The sequence below is a fragment of the Diadema antillarum genome, unplaced genomic scaffold (genome assembly GCF_040938485.1).
Source record: "Diadema antillarum isolate AM-2024a unplaced genomic scaffold, OU_Dant_1.0 seq00001144_RagTag, whole genome shotgun sequence".
NCBI lineage: Eukaryota > Metazoa > Echinodermata > Echinoidea > Diadematoida > Diadematidae > Diadema > Diadema antillarum.
Window position 1 is genome coordinate 31,973 of NW_027271956.1, and position 22,484 is coordinate 54,456.

The following is a 22,484-nucleotide window of genomic DNA, read 5'->3' on the forward strand; positions in this document are numbered from 1 at the left end:
ACAAAGAAAGTACAAAAAGAACAAAAATCTCGTAATAATTCAAAGTTATCATTTTCCTGCTTCTTTTTCCACATAACATGGTCACAATATGTACATTTCACATAGAGAATGGACTGGTATACACGTACTTGCTTCTTAACCAACATACTTACATAGGTACAGCAACTGCACAAATTAATTTAACTCTAATGCTAGACTCGCAAATCTATGTAAGTATGAAGGGTTGGGCACTTTGTAAGTGTCAGGTGCAAAATGCCACTGTCAAGTATACCTACAGCCTACTGCTTAAAATTTCAATTAAGGACTTCAAGGAAAGACTGAATGTAAGAGCATCTCTCTATGCAGCAGTCATGTTCACATGTAGTATATGATAAAAATTCTGGGTACCGTTATTCAAATTCAGCCAGTTTTTTCTTACATCCCCCCCCCCCCCCCCCCCCCCCCAACATGCCCGGTAATGAGCTTATCATTTCATGGTATTATCTTTCCTCTTTTTCTATCGTTGGATTTTGCCCAGTGTGCATACAAATGTATCACCTGTTGTTGAGTTGGGCAAGACTTGTAGAAAGCTGCAAACAAGCTATTGCAGCTGCCATGCAGAAAGAAAAAATTATGTAATAAAAATAATAATAAAAAAAGAAAATGAAAAGAAACTACTGCAAGAGCTGTAATTTTATTATGGGATTAATACTCATAAAATTCTGCTAATCACTGCTGGGCCACGGATTAAGCAGCACATGAAAATATTGTGAACCGACAGGCATTAAAGGGCTCACACCTGTAAATAAAATGGACTGTCCCAGACCCCTTCACGTACCAAAGATACCAAAATAAATGAAGAAAAAAATTAATTAAAAATCAATGATGTAGTTTGGCAAAAAACTGAATAGCTGTAGACATTGAGTATGAATTCCTCTACAAACTGCATTTTGGTTGGAAGATGAAAGCTTCTCTGATGGAATTTGAGGGGACTATATTTCATTGGGTACGTGTACGGAAAATAGGTGATTTTTTAAGTGACAAGAACTCGTAGTCTGGCTTTGCGGACTCTTGGACAGAATTAGAGCAGAAGAACCCACCCTGGAAATTTGACGGATGAAAGGGTATATCTCACTTATCCAGGTTAGTGAAGATGAAACACCTCATATCTCCCAGCTATTTTACAGAATTTTTTGAAATTTGAATTTTAACACACGTCTCTGGGGAATTATTTACCCGTGTGAGCCCTAAAGGGATGGTATGGTAGTGGTGAAGATGAGGATTGGACTTTTAATTTTTTGTGAGATATCGAGAAACCACTTAAATGAAATAGTACAGAGCATACCATTCTAAGAGGAATTGGTTTCAGAATGGCTGAGACATCCAAAAACAAAGTAAAACAAAGCAATCGTAATAAAAGATGGGTCCCACCTTTTATTAGGATTGCTCTATTTTAGGTATCTCAGCCATTTCTAAACCAATTTTCATCAAATAAACGTTGAATTCCTCTTGTAATTGTATGTTCTTTCATACATCTTTAGAGGTTTCTCACTTCACCCAAAAATGTTAGAAAATGGGAGTTAGGTCTCCAGCCAAAACTATACGATCCCTTTAATGCACTAATATAGCCTCGGTGTGAAATTGCAAAAACAATATCTTGCGAAAATGCCTCTGGGCAGAAAAATAACAGCTTGTACAGTGTGCACACACTAAGAAGTCACCAACCAAATGTTCTCTTTGAAATCGAATATGCTGAAATTTGTGGACGACTGCCCTCTCTCCACATCGCATGCTAACAGAGAATCTAATGAACCTGCCTCAAATAATTGCACTACTGTAGGTCAAAACACAAGTGTCAAACTCTGTTACCACTGTACAATGTATGTCCGACAACTATCAAGAGAGCATTTTTAGCGATATAGTGGTAACAAGGAGGACCATTATATTTGAGAACAGTTTGGAAAATGGTTAAATTGAGAATGATGTCATACAGTATACGTGACACATGTTTTGTTCTATGTTTAGGCCATCTACTTTGCTGATTATCGGACACACAGTAAAAGTTGTGTTGAAAATGTGCAGCATACAATGTGATGTGCAACAGGGCAAGATTAAGAGTGTATTTCTTTTTCTTTTCTTTTCTTTTTTGCTCATATGGAACACTAAATAAAATCAGTGTATTGTTCATAAATCCTAGTGCTTCTTGATGACTGGTTCATTCATGGTTCGTCTAGTTCCTGCATGATTCCTGCATGGTTCCTGCAGGGTTCCTGCAGGGTTCCTGCATGGTTCCTGCAGGGTTCCTGCAGGATTCCTGCAGAGTTCCTGCAGGGTTCCTGCATGGTTCCTGCAGGGTTCCTGCACGATTCCTGCAGGGTTCCTGCATGATTCCTGCATGGTGACAAAGTATCATTTTGCTTGTCCATTGCCACTCCTGACAATGTCAAGTCTAGAATGCCTGGTTTAGTTCTTGTACAAACTCAGGCAAAGAAAACAACCCTGCCATCCCCACCATGTCTCACACACAGGAAATACATCAATTTCAAATGGTAACATCATTATGTTAATCTGTGAACAACTGATAACCACCCTATCTAGAAATACAGTCAACCCTGCCCATAGGGATTTCAAAACCAACATAAGAGCCTTTATGGACAGATGGTCACTGCTTTGTGCTGGGTTTAGCGCAAATTTCAAATTTGATTTCATCTCAATTCAATTTGATCGTGTCACACAACATCAGTCATAATTGTCAAGAAAACAGATGAGTTGAAAATGAGATTTTCTTCACTTTTTTACCATTTTGCTTGGGCAATAGTTTGGTTGGCTTTAAGAAGTGTTGCTTTGTGAGAACTCTGGGCCCTGTTTTATCAAAAGATATAATCGATTATAAATTCCCTTACCACACAGGCTGCCATAGACTTATGATAGAAATCAACTATATAATCAATTATAACTCTTTATAAAACAGGGCCCTGGTCATACCACAGGCAGGTAAGGTGAAGCATGGAGTGAGTAGCTACTTCACATGGTGATATACCAACTATGGGACATTAATAGATGACTGCTGGTGACATCAGACTGGTGGTTATTGTAATATGGTATGTAGGTCTTTGAGGGATGGTGGCTTCATAGATCAGCAGGCCACTATTGAGAGGTGCCCACTGTGACAGGTTTGACTGCATATCTTAACTCATTGAAGACAAGTCACGAGTATACTCAGGCAGGTGTCTGTGAGAAATGTGTGTTGTAGCAAAATCAGTCCGTCCTCAACGGGTTAAATGCATTACAAAATGGAGGCAAAAAAGAATGGAAATCACTATACTAATAGTGTCTGTCTCTCCCATTGACCACTTCTAATCAGTTTATGTGACGATGATCATAATTATCTCCACTGGGTCACTGCTGATCAGTTGATGTGATGATGCTTAAATCTCCTCTGGGTCACTTCTTACTAGTCAGTCCACTTGACCGTGATCGGCTTGAAGTCAAAGAGATCTGGCTGACCAAGATGAAGGGTCTGGTTGAAGTCTGACTTGCTCCACTGGAAAGGAGGTTGCTGGTCAGTGGTCGGCCCACACACGGCCACCATGGAGAGCTCTTTCACCATGGAACTTGTGGTCACCTTCAGGTCAAGCACAAGTAGTGAGAACTCATTTCAACAACATCTAGAAGTTGTCTTTGAATTATCCCACAGTATACAAATAATGCACAGTTGTGAGTGAGATTATGTGTTAGAGCAAGCATGTCATGCTATATATTTTTATAAAAAATGCAAAATCGAGTGCATTTTTGTGTCAATATAAATACCCATGACATATACCACATATCGTAAGTCCCTACACATCAAATACTAAAAAGCAATCACTATCTAATTTACATTGTATAAGACTGGTCTTCCATACAAACATGTCACTTGCCTTTGAAATATACATGACTTCAGTAAACATCACAATTGTGCACTTTCTAGGAATATCATTAACAAAAATTACCCTCTGTAACTTTGTGGATATATCATGTTAAACCACTCAGTTTGTAATCAGTGTTAATAAAGAAGTTGTTAGAGAAGATCATGGTGCCATGCTTTACAGGGAAAATCCCCCCAAACATATAAATTATGTGGATTTTAATAGTAAATGTAGGAAGATTAGTGAAATATGAGGAAAATCTTTTGTCTGTTCAAAAGTTATAAATTCTTAAAATTTTGGTTAATATCATGTGTCTCTCTCTATGTGGAACTCTGCACCAATGAATGATGCTACAATAGTAGGACGACATAAAGACAATATAAAGGGAATATCACAAGAAGTAATATTTTCTTGGATATTGGAGGAACACTTATCTTAGCTCCACCATAAAGTCATGGTCAATAACACTGCCTTAAAATATTTCAGTGACAGGTAAAGGAAATGTAAGCTTTTGCATAAAAAATTCAGGAATCAAAAACAGACAAAAAGAGGTATAATGAAAGGCACTAGACTGCTATTCGTAACTCTAGTAGTTCGCATTCATATCTCACACACATCAAAGACATCGCCATGTTATTGTTTTATATGTCTTATCGTTGTTTTGACATGTACCTCATCAGTGTGATAGTTACCTTCATGTCGGTAGCCCCATGCAGGCGATGGCCGAGGGCAGAGAAGGGGTATTTCCCATTCTTTGGGTTGAGGTCAGATCTAGCAGCAATGGCGTTCTCTGCACTGTACGGCGGATTGCAGTCACATGCCGACAGGGGGTCATGCTCAAAGTTATTGTACCTTGGGGATGATATTATAAAGGTGAGATGTTATGTGTGAGGTAAGTTTAACCCATTACCTTGACAACAACTTGGTGGCATTGGTGCACAGTCTATGCACGACTTAGAATTTTGTAGTTAAAATGGGTTAAACAAATGTAATTCTACTAATCTCTGTATCTAAGTATGTCTGAAGTCCCTTTAGTCTTGTTATTGCATAAGGTTGTAAAATTGTCAACTTTGATCATAACTTCTGAGCCTGGCCTTTTTCGTTGAATTGTGCAAGACACCAAATAGGTGTATTGCACTGTTTGCTGCATCAAGACTGACTGTATTTCCTTGAATTCTTCTTCAATCATCAACCTTAGAATATATTGCTGCTGGTGACCTAGAGGGATCTTATTTATTCAAGGAACTAATTAACCTGTTCTATATGGGCACCTGGTATACCAGTCAACAATGTGTGTACTGTATTTTATGTGCATACTCTTGTATGCTAGCAAATTGAGAGTTCCCTGTTTGCATGAAAGGTCATGCTGTTTGTGACTCTGCACTTGATTGAATGCTATTTACAGTTTTAAGTAAAGAGATCAATTTTTGTGTCTGAATACTTGGTAAACTCGAACCACTGTTTAAAACTGAGTTTCAGAAACATGATTAAAAATATTTCTTTTCTAAGTGTGAAACCAGGTCCTCTCTTTGACTCTTTTCTTCAAGATATTTGACACTTTCCCAATAAATTCTGTGATGATAATATTCAGCTGCACACAAACAGTGCACAATATTTACAAGATTGCTATCAAGTATTTAGTCTGGATAGTGTTGTGTAATGATACACAAAGCTGTACCCCCTCCACATTCCACTATGGGGACAAGATATATCTCTTCACCTCCGGCCAATCAACTTAGTTGTGACCCCTACCAATACTCTCCACCTCCAGTGAGTCACTGACCTTCATCATCTCTCCAGTATACTAACAAAATGGTGAATGTAGTTGTAGCTCCATCTAATTTACGACCAGGCTGAGTCCAACCCAAACATCCTGCCTTTCCCCCATTGATTACTCAGAATTGTTGAATCCAAATCCAAGAATACTACCTCCATCTTAAACCTAGCCCAGCCTTTGTTTCTATAACAACCAAAGTTTTGCCCAATTGAAAAGCCTTCTTTACACGAAGACTCCACCCCCATTCACCCATTCACAGCATGTTACAACCATATAACCAGTGTGTATCATTCAATGTATGAAGAGAATTGCATCATTGAGAAGAGACTTGCAATATGAAGCTTGAAGAGAGGAGATCGCTCCCAAACACCTCTCAAATAAAGTGCTCTTCAAATTAATCTCAACTGTGTCGCAAGTCATTCATTAAAGATGTACCTCTCTAAACTAAAGAGATCCCACTACACAACAATAGATGGATGCCCTCAACAAAATCTGACACCACTGTGTATATGATGACAGCATAACATTCGAAACACCAAAGAAAGTTTTTATTACCATTGAGCCATCTATGCATTCATTCAGAATGAAAAGTAGATTTGGAATTTATGACTTTGTAAAGTTGGCATGAAACTCGCAAGTTATCTAACTCTCAACAATCATAAGGCATAACTTAAAGATAATAAAAAGTTTTGGTACCTCAAAAGTTTCCTTGAATTTCCTTGAAGTCTTAGTTTGTGTTTCAGGTTAAAGTACCTTTCATATAACTAACACTGTGAGACTTACTCGCCCCAAAGTGCTCTCATGTCTTAGTAATCATGCAATTAACTGCGACCAGCAGCCCCATACGCATAGCGACCAGCAGTCCCATACGCATAGCGTAATCGGGCTTTGCATTGTAGCATTCAGGATCATGACAGATTTAGTATCGCAGGGTAAATGTCAACTTAAAATCCCAAAAATTCTTCAATTTGAAGACTTACCAATTAAGTTGAAGTATTGAAAACTGGCTTCGGGCAACGTTTGGTTCTGCCTATAGTCCCTTTCTGTTCGAATTGATGACTAAATGTGACTCGGTCGACAGGACCTTGGGAGAGCTACATACACTGAATACTACAGCCAGTGCATGCGAACACATCACATGCGCACAAATTTCAAATCCATGAACGGATAAGATGTTTGTGTGCGCATGCGCTGGCCATAGTATTCAGTGTATGTAGCTCTCCCAAGGTCCTCTCGACCGAGTCACATTCAGTCATCAATTCGAACAGAAAGGGACTATTGGCAGAACCAAACGTTGTTCGAAGCCTGTTTACAGTCAGTGGTTTCGTACAATAGTTATCGACGCGGTACCGCGACGGCTCTGGTACGAAACCATTATTGCATGATTACTAAGACATGAGAGCACTTTGGGGCGAGCTGTAATTCTCACAGACAACGTACTTTAACCTGAAACACAAACCAAGACAAGGAAATTCAGGGAAGCTTTTGAGGTACCCAAACTTTTTATTATCTTCAAGAAACATTACACTTTTCCAGTCTACAGCTGACTTATATGAAGAAGAATTGCATGACAAATATTAAAAACTTCCACATTCAATGCCATGATCAACATCTTTATCATTGTGCTGAAGAACATTTAGCTGTGGCAATCAAAGCTCAGCAAATAAAGTACCTCATAAGTTTGATCATCGAGTCGAGGTCGGTGACTTGTGTCTGGTTCCGTCTGAAAATGTTTGCTCTGGCCGTCTTGTTGTAGGAGAACCAGTCCCCATACTTCTTCTTCAGTGCAGGCCAGCCGCTCTTGTCATAGATATCCTGGAAAAACCTGTGTCCACAAATTTAAAATGACACAATAAAAACAACAACCAACAAACAAACGATCACAATATTAATTCAACATGATTAATAAGAGCAATTTCGATTCTCTTCGCATCAAATAAAAGCAATATGGTGTCATTTATTTTCTGAAATAGACCTGTTACGACTTCGAAGATGAGATGGACACGATTCGACCGCACACGTACACATCATTTCTATGACAATGAACGATAATAAAGCCACAACACTACCAATCATCTAAGGAGGAAACGACAAGATACAAGTTTTCCTCAAGTGCCATGTGTGTGATCTCTTTTCCTTTAGAAGCTTCCCACCACGTGGGGTTCATCAAACAAATCATGCATTCATTAATTTGCATATATGTACATATTCATGAGAGACTGCTTTGTTAATATACTCACACTTTATGTGTACCTACTACACAGATTGTGCGTGACAACTAGGTAGCTTGACAGAAACAGGCTGGACATAACAACTAGTGCATACAAACTAGATTTTACATGTACTGTACATTGTATGAATGTGTCTTAATACAGACAGGTGCTTTGAACAGCATGCTACTAGGTCACCATCATATCTTTAATATGATCTGTGCATATTGTTAAACTGGCAAGATCAAAAGTTAACTGTCCATGACAGCCCATTTTAACATTCTACTATGCATGATTTTGTACATCTCATCATCATGTCTCAGAAACATACATCGCTATGGTGATGAAGATGACGGGGTTGTACTGTGATATAAGAATTTATACATGTTACTTCACTATTCCCGGTAAAAGAAGATTCTAATAGTTTGATATGTTAGGTAACTTGCATTTGTTAATTGACTCTCACTTTCATTTTGTTGCCTCTTCTTGGTACACCAGGTTAGGGCTTGCTGCTTGTTCAGCCCCCCCCCCCCCCCTTCCCCCATGCTGTTGCTATTTCACCCTTTTCTTTTCTTTATCCCTCTGTTGTTCCTTCTGTTTGATGTTGCCTCCCTATTCATCCCTATCCTTTTAATACAGGTTGCCCCCATGGTCCTTATGATCATTACTGACCCTCCTCTGCCTTTTGTCTGTCCACCCTCCTGCTTTAAATCCCCTTCTTTTACCTGTTGGGTTCCTTGCTCATGACCTCCAACCCTCCCCTTTTGTTTCCTTTGTTCTGTATCCCTAGCCCTCCCCTGACTGTTCTTGTTGTGTGAAGTCTTTAAGTGATTGCTCTCCCTGCCTGTTTGTCATTCTGCCTCTTACAAAGATTCTGCTAGGATCAAAAGCTCAGGCCCCTTTTGACTACAAAAGAAGAACATAATCCCATAATCACATATGACATATGACAATTATCCGCATAGATATATCTTTTCTTTACGCAGGGGTTTCTGCATTAAAGGAAAAGAAAAGAAAGAGATTCCAAGATGGTCCATGTAAACCTCATTTTGTGCTCGCTCTAACTACAGGGCATATTTTATTATGGTCATTTCTCTACCGGTTAGACATCTTTCAACAATCCTCTATTGTGAGGGCTGACACTCAGAGCTCTCTAGACTGGTTTTTCTTTCACAGTAAGTGTTGAACAATAAAAGCCATTACTTTGTCAGTCAAAAATACCTTATGAACTACATGCTAGCAGAGACGGACAATTGAAATTAATGGCAACACAAGTACTTTTGTTTAGTTTTGTTCTGTTTAATTCACATGATTATCCCCCTTGAGATTTGTTTAAAGAGCACTTTGTTTCAATGACCCATTCATAAACTAAAATATATTTAGACAAAGAATGAAGACCTGTCTATGTGCAATAAAAAGTGGGATATCATTTGTTGTGTAAGGTATCGATACTCACGGTGTATTATAGCTGGGCCAGTATGAATGTTCTCTGAGGAAGTAGGTCATGTCTTCAGAATGTATTGTACCACTGAAGAGAGAGAGAAAACATATTTTTCATGAAGTGATTTTACTTTACTGTCCCTGTTGACAGGTTTTCATGATAAAAAGCAAGCATTGGATTTATGACTATATACAATATGATGCAAGAGAATAAAGTAATTTTTTATAGAATAAGAACACTCAATGGTTAAACTTCACCTTCTCTATGATTTGAATTTTCACACAATCATGTACAAGCTCATATTATACAAGTGACAAATGCATTTCTTTTACAAGAACAACCACACATCTATCATACTTCTGTGGCAGTTCATTAACATCATAAAAAACTAATTTACAAATAAATCTATTCACATCTATCATACTTCTGGGGCAGTTCATTAACATCATAAAAAACTAATTTACAAATAAATCTATTCACATCTATCATACTTCTGGGGCAGTTCATTAACATCATAAAAAACTAATTTACAAATAAATCTATTCACATCTATCATACTTCTGGGGCAGTTCATTAACATCATAAAAAACTAATTTACAAATAAATCTATTGGTATAATCATAACACACACATGAGCTAATAATGCTGCTTACTCAGGACTGCAATGCCTATCAAAAGTAACACAAGTGGAGCTAAATCTACCAAATATGATTACAGTTATCTACATGGAATGAATTTAGTTCTCATAAATAATGCAGCAAAATCTCCATTATAAAGAATTTGTAAAATGTGAAACTAAACTGCATTATTCAAAAAAATTTGCTTGCCTTCTTCTGTGACCTAAACGATAGTGCTTCAAGTACAAATGTAGCTTTGGGGCTGATCACTTACGGAATTTGTTCCAGTACCACTAGCAGTCCATCAGACGGGGTCTGACCAGGAGTGAACTTGTTGTAGTCAACAATCATCCACTGGTTATTGTACCTGACAAGAAAGGAATTCAAGAACACACAACAATTAACTTTGTGGACATAAAGTCTATCACTATGCATTGTTGCTTCAAGCAATCCATAAAATGTTTGAGCAAAAATTGATCCTACCTTCCAACTCATGCAAAGACACTCATAAAATTTGAATTCAACTAATAATAATAATAATAATAATAATAATAATAATAAAAATAATAATAATAATAATAATAATAATAATAATAATAATAATAACAATAATGATAATAATAACAATAATAATAATAATAATAATAATAATAATAATATTAATAATAATAATAATAATAATAATAATAATAATGATGATGATAATAATAATAACACATACAATTTCTATAGCGCCATTTTCCATTCTGATTGAAAGCTCAAGGCACTGAACCACAGTGATATACAGGTACAGACGGGTGGGCCACAAATGAATGAAAATGACATACTTATAGTACATTAAACAAACACAATTAAAACCTTTATACAGAATTCCTCATAAGAAAATGTTGAATGCAATTATTCAAGGTCAAACTATATTTCTTCCAATGGTGGAAGGAATTATATTAGCCATATTCATAAGCACACGAGCATTGTGTTTTACATCTTTTACCTTTCCTACACACAACCTCACACAAACTAAAATCTTAGCTAAATTGATACTGTAAAATCAGAAATTTTTGCGTGCATTTTAATGTCATGAATTTTGCGAGAGCCAAGATTTATAACATCAAAATGCCACCAAAGTTCTTGCCTACACAATATGCATTGAAAGCCGGTGGCAATTTGCAAGAATTTCATTCCGCAAAAAAAGGCCACCGGCTGCAATTCGTAAAAATTTAATGCCGCAAAAATGTCTTCCTTTACAGTACTCCACCAGTCATGTCTTCCTTTGCATCTACATACCAACACATACACACATACACACAAACAACAACACTGTAGCTACCACCCCCCATCCCAGTAAACAGAAAACAAGAGAATGACACTTACATGTGTGTAAAAGCCAACATTGAGAAGGATAGCACAAACTTGCTTTGTTTGAATTTTAACATTTCAAGAGTACAATATGGAAGTCCTTTTTACACTTTTGATTCCACCTGTCTGTGAGTTAGGCAAACTTGTCAGATAGAGATATCAACTTCTGGGCTCATTGCATAAAACTATGGTTACTTCACAATTAATGGTAACTCCCATAGCAACATGATGCCATAGCCAATCAGGGCCAAAAAACCACGGACACTTACCATAGCAGAGATACCATTAACTGTAAAGTTACTATTATAGTTTATGCTACGGGATCCTGGTTCACTCTTTACCTATATTCCATTCCATTTCACTCTCCTTGGCACTTTTCCTTCACCAACACTTCATCCTACCCCCATTCCTCCCCCCCCCCCCCCTGCTTATACAATAAAGATTTAATAAAGAATATAGTTATGGCTGATATCAAAAGAGATTCACTAAAACTATCATTCTATTCAGCTAAAATTGTCTAAGGGAAATGAACTTGATCTCTACAAAGGTACTCTGCAAAAATTAATCATTAATAGAACGAGACTGCAATGTAACTTACGTCCCACTGTTGTACATGGAGAAAATTTGGGCCCAGTGAGAGCCGTTCCTAGCCAGTCTGTTAGCGATGATATTCCGGGCCCATTCCAAAGTCTGACCAGTCGGCTGGACGTACTTCCATAGTGCATTGTTATTGTTGCCAATGGTAGTTTCTATGGTCACCTGAATATTGGAAGTAGATGAATCAGGTGTAATGAGAGATAGAGCATGATCTAATTCACTAAACTGATCAGCTTTACCACAAGGAAGCCTCACTAGGTTACCATGGTTACCTGACAGCTCATATTGTCTGTCATTATTGAGTGAAGATTGGACAGGAATTCAATGAGTGCTGTTCAAGCATGGCTTTTTTAAAGGATGGGTCTTCCCTTTTGCATTCCTTCCCAAATAGCACAGAACATGATATATTCCACCAGAATGACAAGACTATTGTAAAGCTATAACATTTCTGTGATATTTGAAGGTTGTTAGCTATAAAAATTCAAATAATGCACAAATGCTCACCGTAACGTATTCTGTGTACTAGGCACAGCTGCATACATTAATCCTCCTGTGGTTGTAATATGATACTTATACTTCGAACAAAAGAAATGCATGTTAAAGCTGTCAGAAAAGAAGAATTCACTAGCTTCTCTTACTTTGTTATCGATGGCAAATAACAACACACCACTTACATGAACTACACGTGCAACGAAGTGCATCACACCGGTCTGTAAAACTAGACTAGTAGTTTCGATTTGTAATTTTTTCATAGTACAAAAAAAATATTCAAATCTTAATGGTTAATTTAAGTAAACAAAAAAAGACCCTCTTGCGTCCAAAATTTACAGGAGGCTTCCAAATAGTGTTTTCTTCAATACCTAAGTGTTCTCACCAATTTTTTTCAAAAATTTGCATGCAAAAGGGATTGACTGTCTTTAAGTTTTATAAGTGCGAGTATAAAAGTTAAGTGATATCAGGGTAGGGGTGCTGAAACACATTACTTCCTACACTTGTCGAGATGACAACTAAGGGTGTGAATTCAACAGAATAAGTTCACTAAGTTCCTTCCTCAAAATATTGTAAATTGAAACCAAAATAATGTGTTCCACAGTATCGTAGACACTCAATATCTCTACCAGGAAACATGCCTTTTTGCTTTTCCGAAAATGATCATCCACCTTTAATAATGAGTACAAATAAAATAAAAAAATTCTTCCTAAATTGGAATCATTAAGTGAGCAGAGCACAGAAGTCCACTACTCAGTAAATCAATTGGCTGCATGCTTGTCACTGAAGAGTAACATCCAAATTTACAATCTGTAGTGACAAATTAACCACATATTGTAGGGCATGTGACAGATTTATGTCAGAAAAGTGCAAAGCTATATTGTCTTAGCCTCTGCATTACAGCTACAGTATGAAGAATGAAGATTCAGTACAAAATAGCCATACAGTTGTATCACAGAGATATGCTACACACACACAAAAAAAAAAAAAACAATAGAAAGAAAGAAGAAAAAAAGGACACTTATATTGGCCTCATGACTTACCAGCCCAGAATTCGTGATGTAAAAGTCATCTCCAGACAGCAAGCTTCCTGGGTTGGAGGTGAATGCCGCTGTCTGCCCCGGGACAACCTCAGTAGCTGTGTACAGACAGACAGACGTACGGACAGACAGTTACTACAGGCACTAAGTACATGTAATTACTGGAGAAGCCAGTGGATAATAGGGTATAAACTACAGATTTGCATCATAGAGAAGGATTGGAATAGAGGTCATTGTAATATACTTAGTGTATAAAATTAGGGGGTTGCAAACTAGGTTAAACTTCAAAGATGACCGTAACGTACCTTACCTTGATTGTACTATCTTGGTGTTCATCAAAACAGAGGGATTCAACAGTATTATTACTAGTAGTATCCATAATTGTCATTGTCACTATTGTTGTCATGTAGTAGTAGTTGCAGCAACAGCAGCAGCACTGGCAGCAAGAATAGTACTGGTAGTCGTAGTAGTGGTAGTAACAATTGTAAAAGCATAACCACTGCAACTTTTGTTACTACTTATATGACACTAATAGGACCAATACAATGTGGCACAAAAATCAAAATCAGTACATGATTTTGACAATCCGTCATGCACACAAACATACTGTACAAACTAAATGCCATCTCTTATGGAGAATGATACAGATTTAGAAGTTATTTGACAGTCCTTATACAATGATAAGTAGATTTAGCTCTGATGCAGCTACTGCACTCATCTCATATAAGAGTCATGAATCAATCCAATAGTGCCATACTCACAGGTGTTGGTAAGGTGGAAGGCAAAGTTGTATTTCTTGATGATGCGCAGCATGCCCATGTAACCGTTCCAAGTGTCGTGGGAGGCAAACAGGTCTGCGTTGCCTGGCAACAGCCTGATGAGGGCGGAGCAGTGGCCATCTCCCATCATGCTCTCTTTGCCCTCTTTATTGAGGGCGCTCTCAAGGTCCTCCAGATCGCCTCCTATTTGGAATAGCCTGGAAGGGAGGTGGGACAAATCAAAAGTGTTACTCACTCTACTCATTAGAACGGAAAAGAGCTGGACAGTATGGGATATATTAATGAATTGACTACAATGTTAACCCATTGAGGATGGGCTGATTTGCAACAACAAACTCGCATTTCCCATAGACACCTCCCCGAGTATACGTGGAACTCGTTTTCAACGGGTTAAAAGTATCTCACTGAAACAAAATGCAGCCAGTCCCATGAGGCAGACAATGTCTTTCTCTTGCTCAATGATTGATGATATGTTTCCTTTTTACTCTTTCCTTCTACAGTTTCCAGAAGAATTGGAAGTGAAAACTATGAGTAATCTCAGTCTAGTCTCTAGAGTCAGGCTAAACATGGAGTAAAGTGATACACAGGTAGTTTGAATTGTAGGATTTTTTCTGACTTTTTCAATCTTATATGCATTTCCTGCTAGGTACAATAAGTACTTATTTCAGAGTGTCAGAATTTGTGGTATTTTGATGATCTAAACAGTTTGCTTTATAAAGTAGCTATCTGGCAAATAACTGTGTAATACATTCAAGGAGACTTATTGAACTGGTTATGTGATGAGAACATGACAGTGAAAGTATTACGCACAGAAATCCAAATGGGTCGAGGTCTATTCTTGGCTGGTCCGCTCGTCCATTGTAACCATCCTCAAGTCCAGACAGTTGAAGCAGTAACAAGTTCAGCTGTGGTGACCAGAGAAGAAATGTTCATATCGTAAATAGTATGCAGCCCGAAATAAATGCCCACTTGAAATTTACATAAGAAATGGTTTTGTCATTCCCTTCTTGCTTTCTTTGTTTGCTTGTTTTTTTAACATCAAAACACATCATCCCCAAACTAACATAACCTTTGAATTCTACCATGAATGTTGAGCTCATTGTCATGAACTCACACATGCATTATAAAAACTGTTCAAATTGAAATTATGTGCTAAAGACATTCATCTAGCCTGTAATTGGGAAAACACTATTTCATTAATAAGTGAAATATAGGAAGAGATCAAGAGAAATGACAGAACAGCCAAAAAAAAAAACCAAACAAACAAAATAACAAACAAACATATCAAAAATTAAATAAATAATGTAGGACTAAAACAGGGGTTATCAAATTTTTTACCTTTTGTCCTCAACATCAAGTAGTGATACAAGACAGTGCATTGTACTTTTGTACAACCGAAATGTACCTCCGTAATAAACATAGTCTCTCACTGAACATGTAGCTACATACACCAGTGCTGTATCACATTGCAGGCAGCTAGATACGAAGTTTTCAACTCACAGATGGCTTCACTAGATACATCTTTTTCTTTTCCTCTCTTTTTTTTTAAAGGTTTTCTTTCAATGGATATTCTCTATGTGACCTCCAGTTTATCCCAAGCAGGGTAGCCAACATTCATCCCTCAAAATCAGGAAGATTCCAGAGATAAATCTGTCTAAAGACACTTCTGTAATTCATACATCTCAATGAGTACGATAATTCCTGAATTAGAGAGATTCTTATATTCTTTTATCTAGACATTCATGAAGAGGTATTGAAGTTTTCAGAAAGCCTCCTGCAGAATGACAAAAACTTGGCAGATGAACCTAATGTCTGCTTCATACTCTTCTTCTTCTTCTCACTTTTCTTCTTGTATTTTGTTCTCTTTTCCTGATCAACAGGACCAGTGATAAGTGTTTTCTTAAATTGTGGTCACATGAATGGTTTCTCCCCACGTTTGTTTTTTGTTTGTTTGTTTTCTGAGAGAAAAGAGAGAGATAATTAACAGAAGAGTGGAAGAAAGTGAGAGACAGGAGGGAGGGAAGAAAGAAGGGAGGGACCAGTATATGGTGGGAGTGGGGGAAAGGTTTTTGTTAAGGGGAAGGGGTACCACCTAGTGAATATGTTTGTATAACTCTTTATGTGTCACCTTTGCGAGCACGACTCAGTCGTAAGCATGCCAACATTGCACATTCTGCTCAAATGCACAAATCCCCCCAAACAGATCGAGAAATTGCCAAATGCCACAGTGCGATGAAAACGTATCTCACAATTCCATTCCTGTCACATGTGGCTTGCATTTTATGTGGTGATTGCCTACCAAGCGGTGTTTCCTACTGAATTTGCGAGTAAATTCTAAGTTCTTGCAACAGTTTTGTGTGAAGCACTCATGTCTCTTCAATAAGCTCTACTGGTCATTTGAAGGAAAAAACCATCATAGATTTGTCACATAATTTACATCAAAGTAATGCTTGGCATTTTCTCTACAACTTTGCTCACTACATGCCCATCAGGGTATGAGAAATTTATAAAAGTTACATTGATTTGAATAGCAGAATACTTCCCAAAAGCATGACTATGTTGCGGTCTCAGAATAATGTGGCACACAGGGGGTTTACACCATGGCACATACATCGTAAAGAGATACATTGTAATCAAGACAGTTTCTGGATACCTGGTGGAAGTAAGGGTCATCGGGCTTGAGGTTAATCTGGGTCTGCATCCATTCCAGATTCTTGACCAGAAAGTCATGCAGCTTTTGGCAGAACGTTGTCATGCTCTCACAGTACTCATTGATGGTGTTCATCCAGTTCATGAAGATGAAGGGGGCGGAGGCATGCCCCTCTACCACCCCAGCGGCGTAGGCCTGGATGGCATCCGGATAGGATCCATTTGTTGTCACAGTGAGATGCGCCCATCTGAAGGAAGGAAAAGGATTGTGACATGAGTACTAGTAGTTAACTACTACTGTTGAATTTTTCAAATATAATTTGCACAATATTACTTCTAACATCCTTTGGCCTATTGCGACAAATCATAAAGTTGAACATTAAAGATGTGTCACAATGTCACAAGTATATCTACAAATGCTTACAGCTGAAAATGTGATTTCCACTCAGATAATTACCATTAAAGGCAATTTGTCAATCATTTTGCAACTGCCATATAATTTGGCATTATACAACATGAAACATACCTATGTACAGTATTATGTTCAATTTACTGAAGTCATAGCAGAGAAAACTGTTCAATTACTCACAGAAATATGCATTAAAATGTGGGAGGCAGCTTCATCTCACAGTGTTCCCTACAGCAAACAAGGATGATGAAGCTAGTGTTCTCTCTTTACCCTGTTTTGTTGACGGTCTCTGTAAAGTTGGCCCAGGCGACAGCATCCGGTACCCGCCCCTTGACAATGCTGAAGGATGCTGTGGAAGTGTTGTATGTCACAGATGCAACCATGTCGTAGGAGAGACCGTTGAGTTCTTTCTCCAGGATCTTGCTGTGACCACACTGGGCCAGAGATAGGCCCAGCACCATGGCAAGGAGGACTTGCATAAATTGCATCCTGATACCTGTGTCCTAGATGCTGTTTGGATGAGATGCAGAGGGCCAGATTGTCAGTCACATGATTTACAATACAATGCTCATAGTTTATAGTGTCACATAGTCTGTTTAGCCCAGTTCATTCTTTAATTCCATAAAATAATGCAGAAGGTATATTATAAATTCAAACAATTATACAATTCTTTATATTTGATTGGGCTTAATTTGGAGCAATAAAGGAGTCCATGCAAGTTGGTATGGAAGAAATGAATGGTTATGAGTAAGTAACCACAGGACCGAAATACAAGTACACACTGTATGTACAATGTACGTCATGTGAACTCGCGGTCACTACATGATAAATTTGATTTACTTCAATTACGTCTGAACTTCTGATATCGACATCACAACACATGTGCTCGTGAAATTGAGATTGCATTGAACTTGGGAGAGGGGGTTCAAAACTGAATTCATAACTGATCTCTGACGAATTGGAAGTCATACGGTTGAAAGTCCTCCCAAAAAGACTTCCACAATCTGTTTCGATCATTGTGATCACGGCTTTCTATCATCCTCCTTATGTCCCCACAGCTGACAACCTAATCGACCATTTTTTTTTAATCCATGGACCTTGTTTTGTCTAAGCACCCAAATGCTGGTTTTATCCTACAGGGGGACTTCAACGAAGTTGACGTCACACCGATGACTGCCAGTAATGGATTTGCCAATGGTAAAATGAGTACACTAAAGTTGAGTTGTTATGACAAACCAACATGGGCTCATCAAACACTGGATAAATTGTGAGTGACATTGGCCATCTTAATATGACACCATTGATACTACCCCCACTAGGCATCAGTGATCATGCAACGGTTATGCAATCCTAACCCCATCGAGTATTATATGGACAACGTGACCTATGCCAGACAGTGCCATGTATTAATTCGGTCAGAAGCTAAGTGACTGCGATTGGTTTCATGTTCATGATGCTACTTGACGCTAAATGTGAGACATTCTATTTAATCCTCCTGCCCTGCCCCTGATCGACACACAATACCAACATGAACAGTAAAAACGCATGACAATGACAAACCTTGGATCACATCCAAATTCAACTGGACTTGATCAAGCAACAACAGAAAGCATTCGCTGTTGGCAAAGCTGCAGGCTGGAGGCAGTTAAGGAACAAGTTAGCTTGATGCATAACCTCAGCAAGGTCTTCATTTTGTGGTGACTGAGTACAAGCAATGAAGAAGACAAAGCCCCTCCTAGTGGCACTCGGGTATAGTGATAACTAAAAGTTAAAGAGCTTGAAGTGAGCGAATCCAATGGAGGGCTTGCCACCTTGCCCTTGGACTTCTGTGTGGTAATTACAGACATGCTCTGGAAGCTCTGTGTCTTCCAACCGACTCTAGATATCAGACAGGAAAAGCTGGCTCTCAAATTGGGTAGAGGTTTGACCAAAACACTGCAGTCACCCTTTCAAAATGATCAATACAAATGAAGTTTCATAACCTAGAACTATTTAAACAATGGAAAGAAAACCACGCTCTGGAAAAGAGTTCACCGAGAAAAAGAGACTTTAAAATTTAAAGTCTAAAGTGCTTTATCCTCACCAAGCTGTGCTCAGCGCATTTCTGACAAAACGGGAAGTATAACTCGGATGGTACCTACAATGAAGGGACCATCAGGTTAAGTTGATATTTTGCCCACTCTATTTAAGTAAATCCTTAAACGCTGACTACTGATAAGTAGCATCATCTCTTCAATGTGTAGAGGGTTTTTAAGAAATGAAAAGGAGCCATTTAAATGTGTACCAGTACTCTGAAATAAAGTGTTGTAGAATAAAACTGCATAAAAAAGGATAGTGCATGTGTTCCGCTGCAAGGCTCTGATGTTACAAATACCTACCTATGGATACCTATGGAAGATTCTGAATGCAGGCTGAGCCTCTGTAGTCAGATTCAGGTTTTAGTCCTTAAGATGAGCTGGGTCATGACTAGGTGGGATGGCGTCGAACTTAAATTTTATGGGTTCATTGTCTCAGAATTTGTCCAAACCAACTTCAAAACTGAAGACACTGGGTGCATCTATTAAATTTTTTGTTTTTATACTATTCCATGGTTTCCTGATATGCATGTAAAATGAGTTTCTTCTTGTAGTGGTATGTGATCGAAAAATACACAAGTGTATATAACTTTTTACTACGTCCTCTTGTGCATTTTTTTATCATAAATAAACAAACATAATTTGCCGCACACACTCAACAATTACCAGCATGCTTGCAAGCACATACTTTTGTCACTTACAACTTCAAACAATCACTTCCTTGTGTACGTACTCACATACACATCTGCATCCCACTTGACCACTGTTGACAGCTGAAAGAGACTGCAGCTACTCATTCCCCATTCACAAAAATAGTTGCCATTTTTGTGCTATAAATTCAAGAGTCTGTGTGGACCATATTTCTTGACGTTCGAGGTGCATGCATGTAAAACAAATACAAGGGTTGTAGTGTATGGTCTTCTACTTGTGCAATGGAACAAGATTTCGCAAACGGTGAAAGGTGAAGCCCAGTGTGACAATGAAGTGCACTTTTCAACTTGGCTTTGTTGAAAAGAATGCCTCTATCTTCTACCATCGGCATCACACTTGTGACCATTTGTATCACCTATTACCTAATCATCATTATCATCATGATCATGGTCACCATCTGATCTAAAATTTCAGTCAAGACAAATTTAATAATTAAACACTGTCACTCGATGATACCAGAACATTAACAGCATCATTTTCTTTAAGCACCAACACCAATCACATCATGTTTTACTGGAGTTTTATTGGCAATCAGCATAATAGTCTTACATCTAAACTTTAATGTTCAATTAATCTTCTCAGATGGAAAATGAGCAAAAACGAACAAACAAACAAATAATAAAGGCAATATATAAACTATAGGACAGAAGTTTTTACACTTAGATCTAATTAGATCTAATGTAGGCGTCAAAAAGGCTTACACCGCACTGATCGGTCACTGACTAAGTAACAAACAGTCATCAGCCATCAGGAGACATGTCATGAGCAAATGAGACCTGGCGAGAATCAGCTAAGTGCCTAAAGGTTGGCGATTTTCTTGGTGGGAAAAGACGTGCATTGAAAGCCATGCAAAGCTTTAGGAGACAATGCACTGGATATCTCTCCAGTTTCTAGTCGGTAGATAAGAACATTGTCATGTTGGTAAACTGCATCTTCATGTAGGTCTGAGTCTTACCTGGATAACAGATTCTTGTTCTTGTTGGTCACTGATCAGAATTTAAAGCTGTTGTTTACAGCCGACTGACAGCAGTGGTGGCAGTGCAGTGAGCCAGTGTGTGTCTCTGTAATATTAATAGGATCTCTCTTTGACTGTAGGCCTACTCTCGCGAGCCGAGCGAGCGATATGATAAACGCTGTGTAGGATCACAGGCCAGAGGTGGATCGCTCCTTACCACGTGATCTTTCAAGAATCACCTTACCACGTGATCTTTCAAGAATCACACGACAGTGGGTTTTTGTGCGTGTGTTTGTTTTTTGTGTTTGATGTTTGTTTGATTGATTTTTTTTTTTTTTTTTTTTTTTGGGGGGGGGGGGGGGGGGGCTTGCAGGTGAGTTGAGTAACAAAATTTAGTATAAAGTAGGCCTATTGAAAACGTCACTGTTGAACTTGAGATTTCCTTTTTTTATGTTGTTATGTATTGGTTTCGGGATCCTCTACGTGACATATCGACCTTTCATTGAATAATTACGGCAATTATCATATCATTCCAAAATAATATTGGCCACGTTCAAGAAGTTTTTAAATTTCAAAAGCTGTAGGCCTATAGACCCATCTATTCTTATTAGGTGACAGATAGGCATTATGTCATAATAACATTATTTTACATTACATGTATTTCTATTTCTGTTTCGACCGCATCTAATAAATACTCAGACATAGGTGTACTCTACCAACGTCATGTTGCTTCCTCAAAGCAGTGGTGGCGGATCCAGAGGGGGTGCACCGGGCGCGCGCCCCCTCTTTATTTGTTGCTAAAACAAGGGGGAAAAAAAACTAAAGATGAAACCTGGAAGTAGCACCAGAAATATCGTTTGCGCCCCCTCCTTTACGGAATTCGTGGATCCGCCCCTGCCTCAAAGTATAATTAGAGCAAATATATACTATGGAGGGGAATGAAACTGCATGGGATAATATGGGACTCTGTCCGGGACGCGCCCGGGACTCGATCTAGGCCTCTCAGTGGCAAGGATCAAATTAAGATTTAAGGCAACATTTTAACATTCAAGGCCAGATAAATATACTATATTGAGGTAACTACCTGCACGGTATATTTACATAATCAACGAAGAGGAGAGTAACCTTGCAGATCTCTGCCACACCCGGTCGGTTAATTCTCCCGAATGCGTGACCGTTATGAAAGTATAGGAAGCATAGGCCTGGGTAAATAAGACCTTATATTCAAGTTCAAGTTCAGGTTCAAGTTCATATTTATTCGTTTTTTCCACAATATACAAACATAAATCTCACTTTCTTGAGTGACCAAAACAATGCATACAATTGTACAGAGAAGACAACAATAATAGAAAAAAAAAACTAACCGTAGCGATACATTGCAATAGTTGCTAAGATAACGAAAGTGAAATACAAGGTGTAGTCACAGATATATGCATGCACTGTGTGCAAAAACGGAGGGACCCACTAAAAAGACAGAGCTTGTAGAGTGTGG

At 38.2% G+C, this 22,484-nt stretch overlaps 1 protein-coding gene across 1 annotated transcript; it reads right to left on the reverse strand.

Moving 5' to 3' along the window:
* Positions 1-3,306: 3,306 nt before the first annotated feature.
* LOC139744176 (putative phospholipase B-like 2) lies at positions 3,307-21,095 on the reverse strand. The gene is made up of 12 exons (XM_071654629.1): positions 20,993-21,095; positions 17,522-17,761; positions 16,847-17,090; positions 15,004-15,098; positions 14,176-14,390; positions 13,418-13,512; positions 11,887-12,047; positions 10,207-10,299; positions 9,331-9,402; positions 7,337-7,489; positions 4,580-4,739; positions 3,307-3,604 (listed from the first exon to the last, which is right to left on the reverse strand). Exons 2-12 carry the CDS (start codon positions 17,737-17,739, stop codon positions 3,434-3,436), a joined length of 1,677 nt encoding a protein of 558 aa, XP_071510730.1. The 5' UTR covers positions 17,740-17,761; positions 20,993-21,095; the 3' UTR covers positions 3,307-3,433.
* Between the last annotated feature and the right edge of the window lie 1,389 nt (positions 21,096-22,484).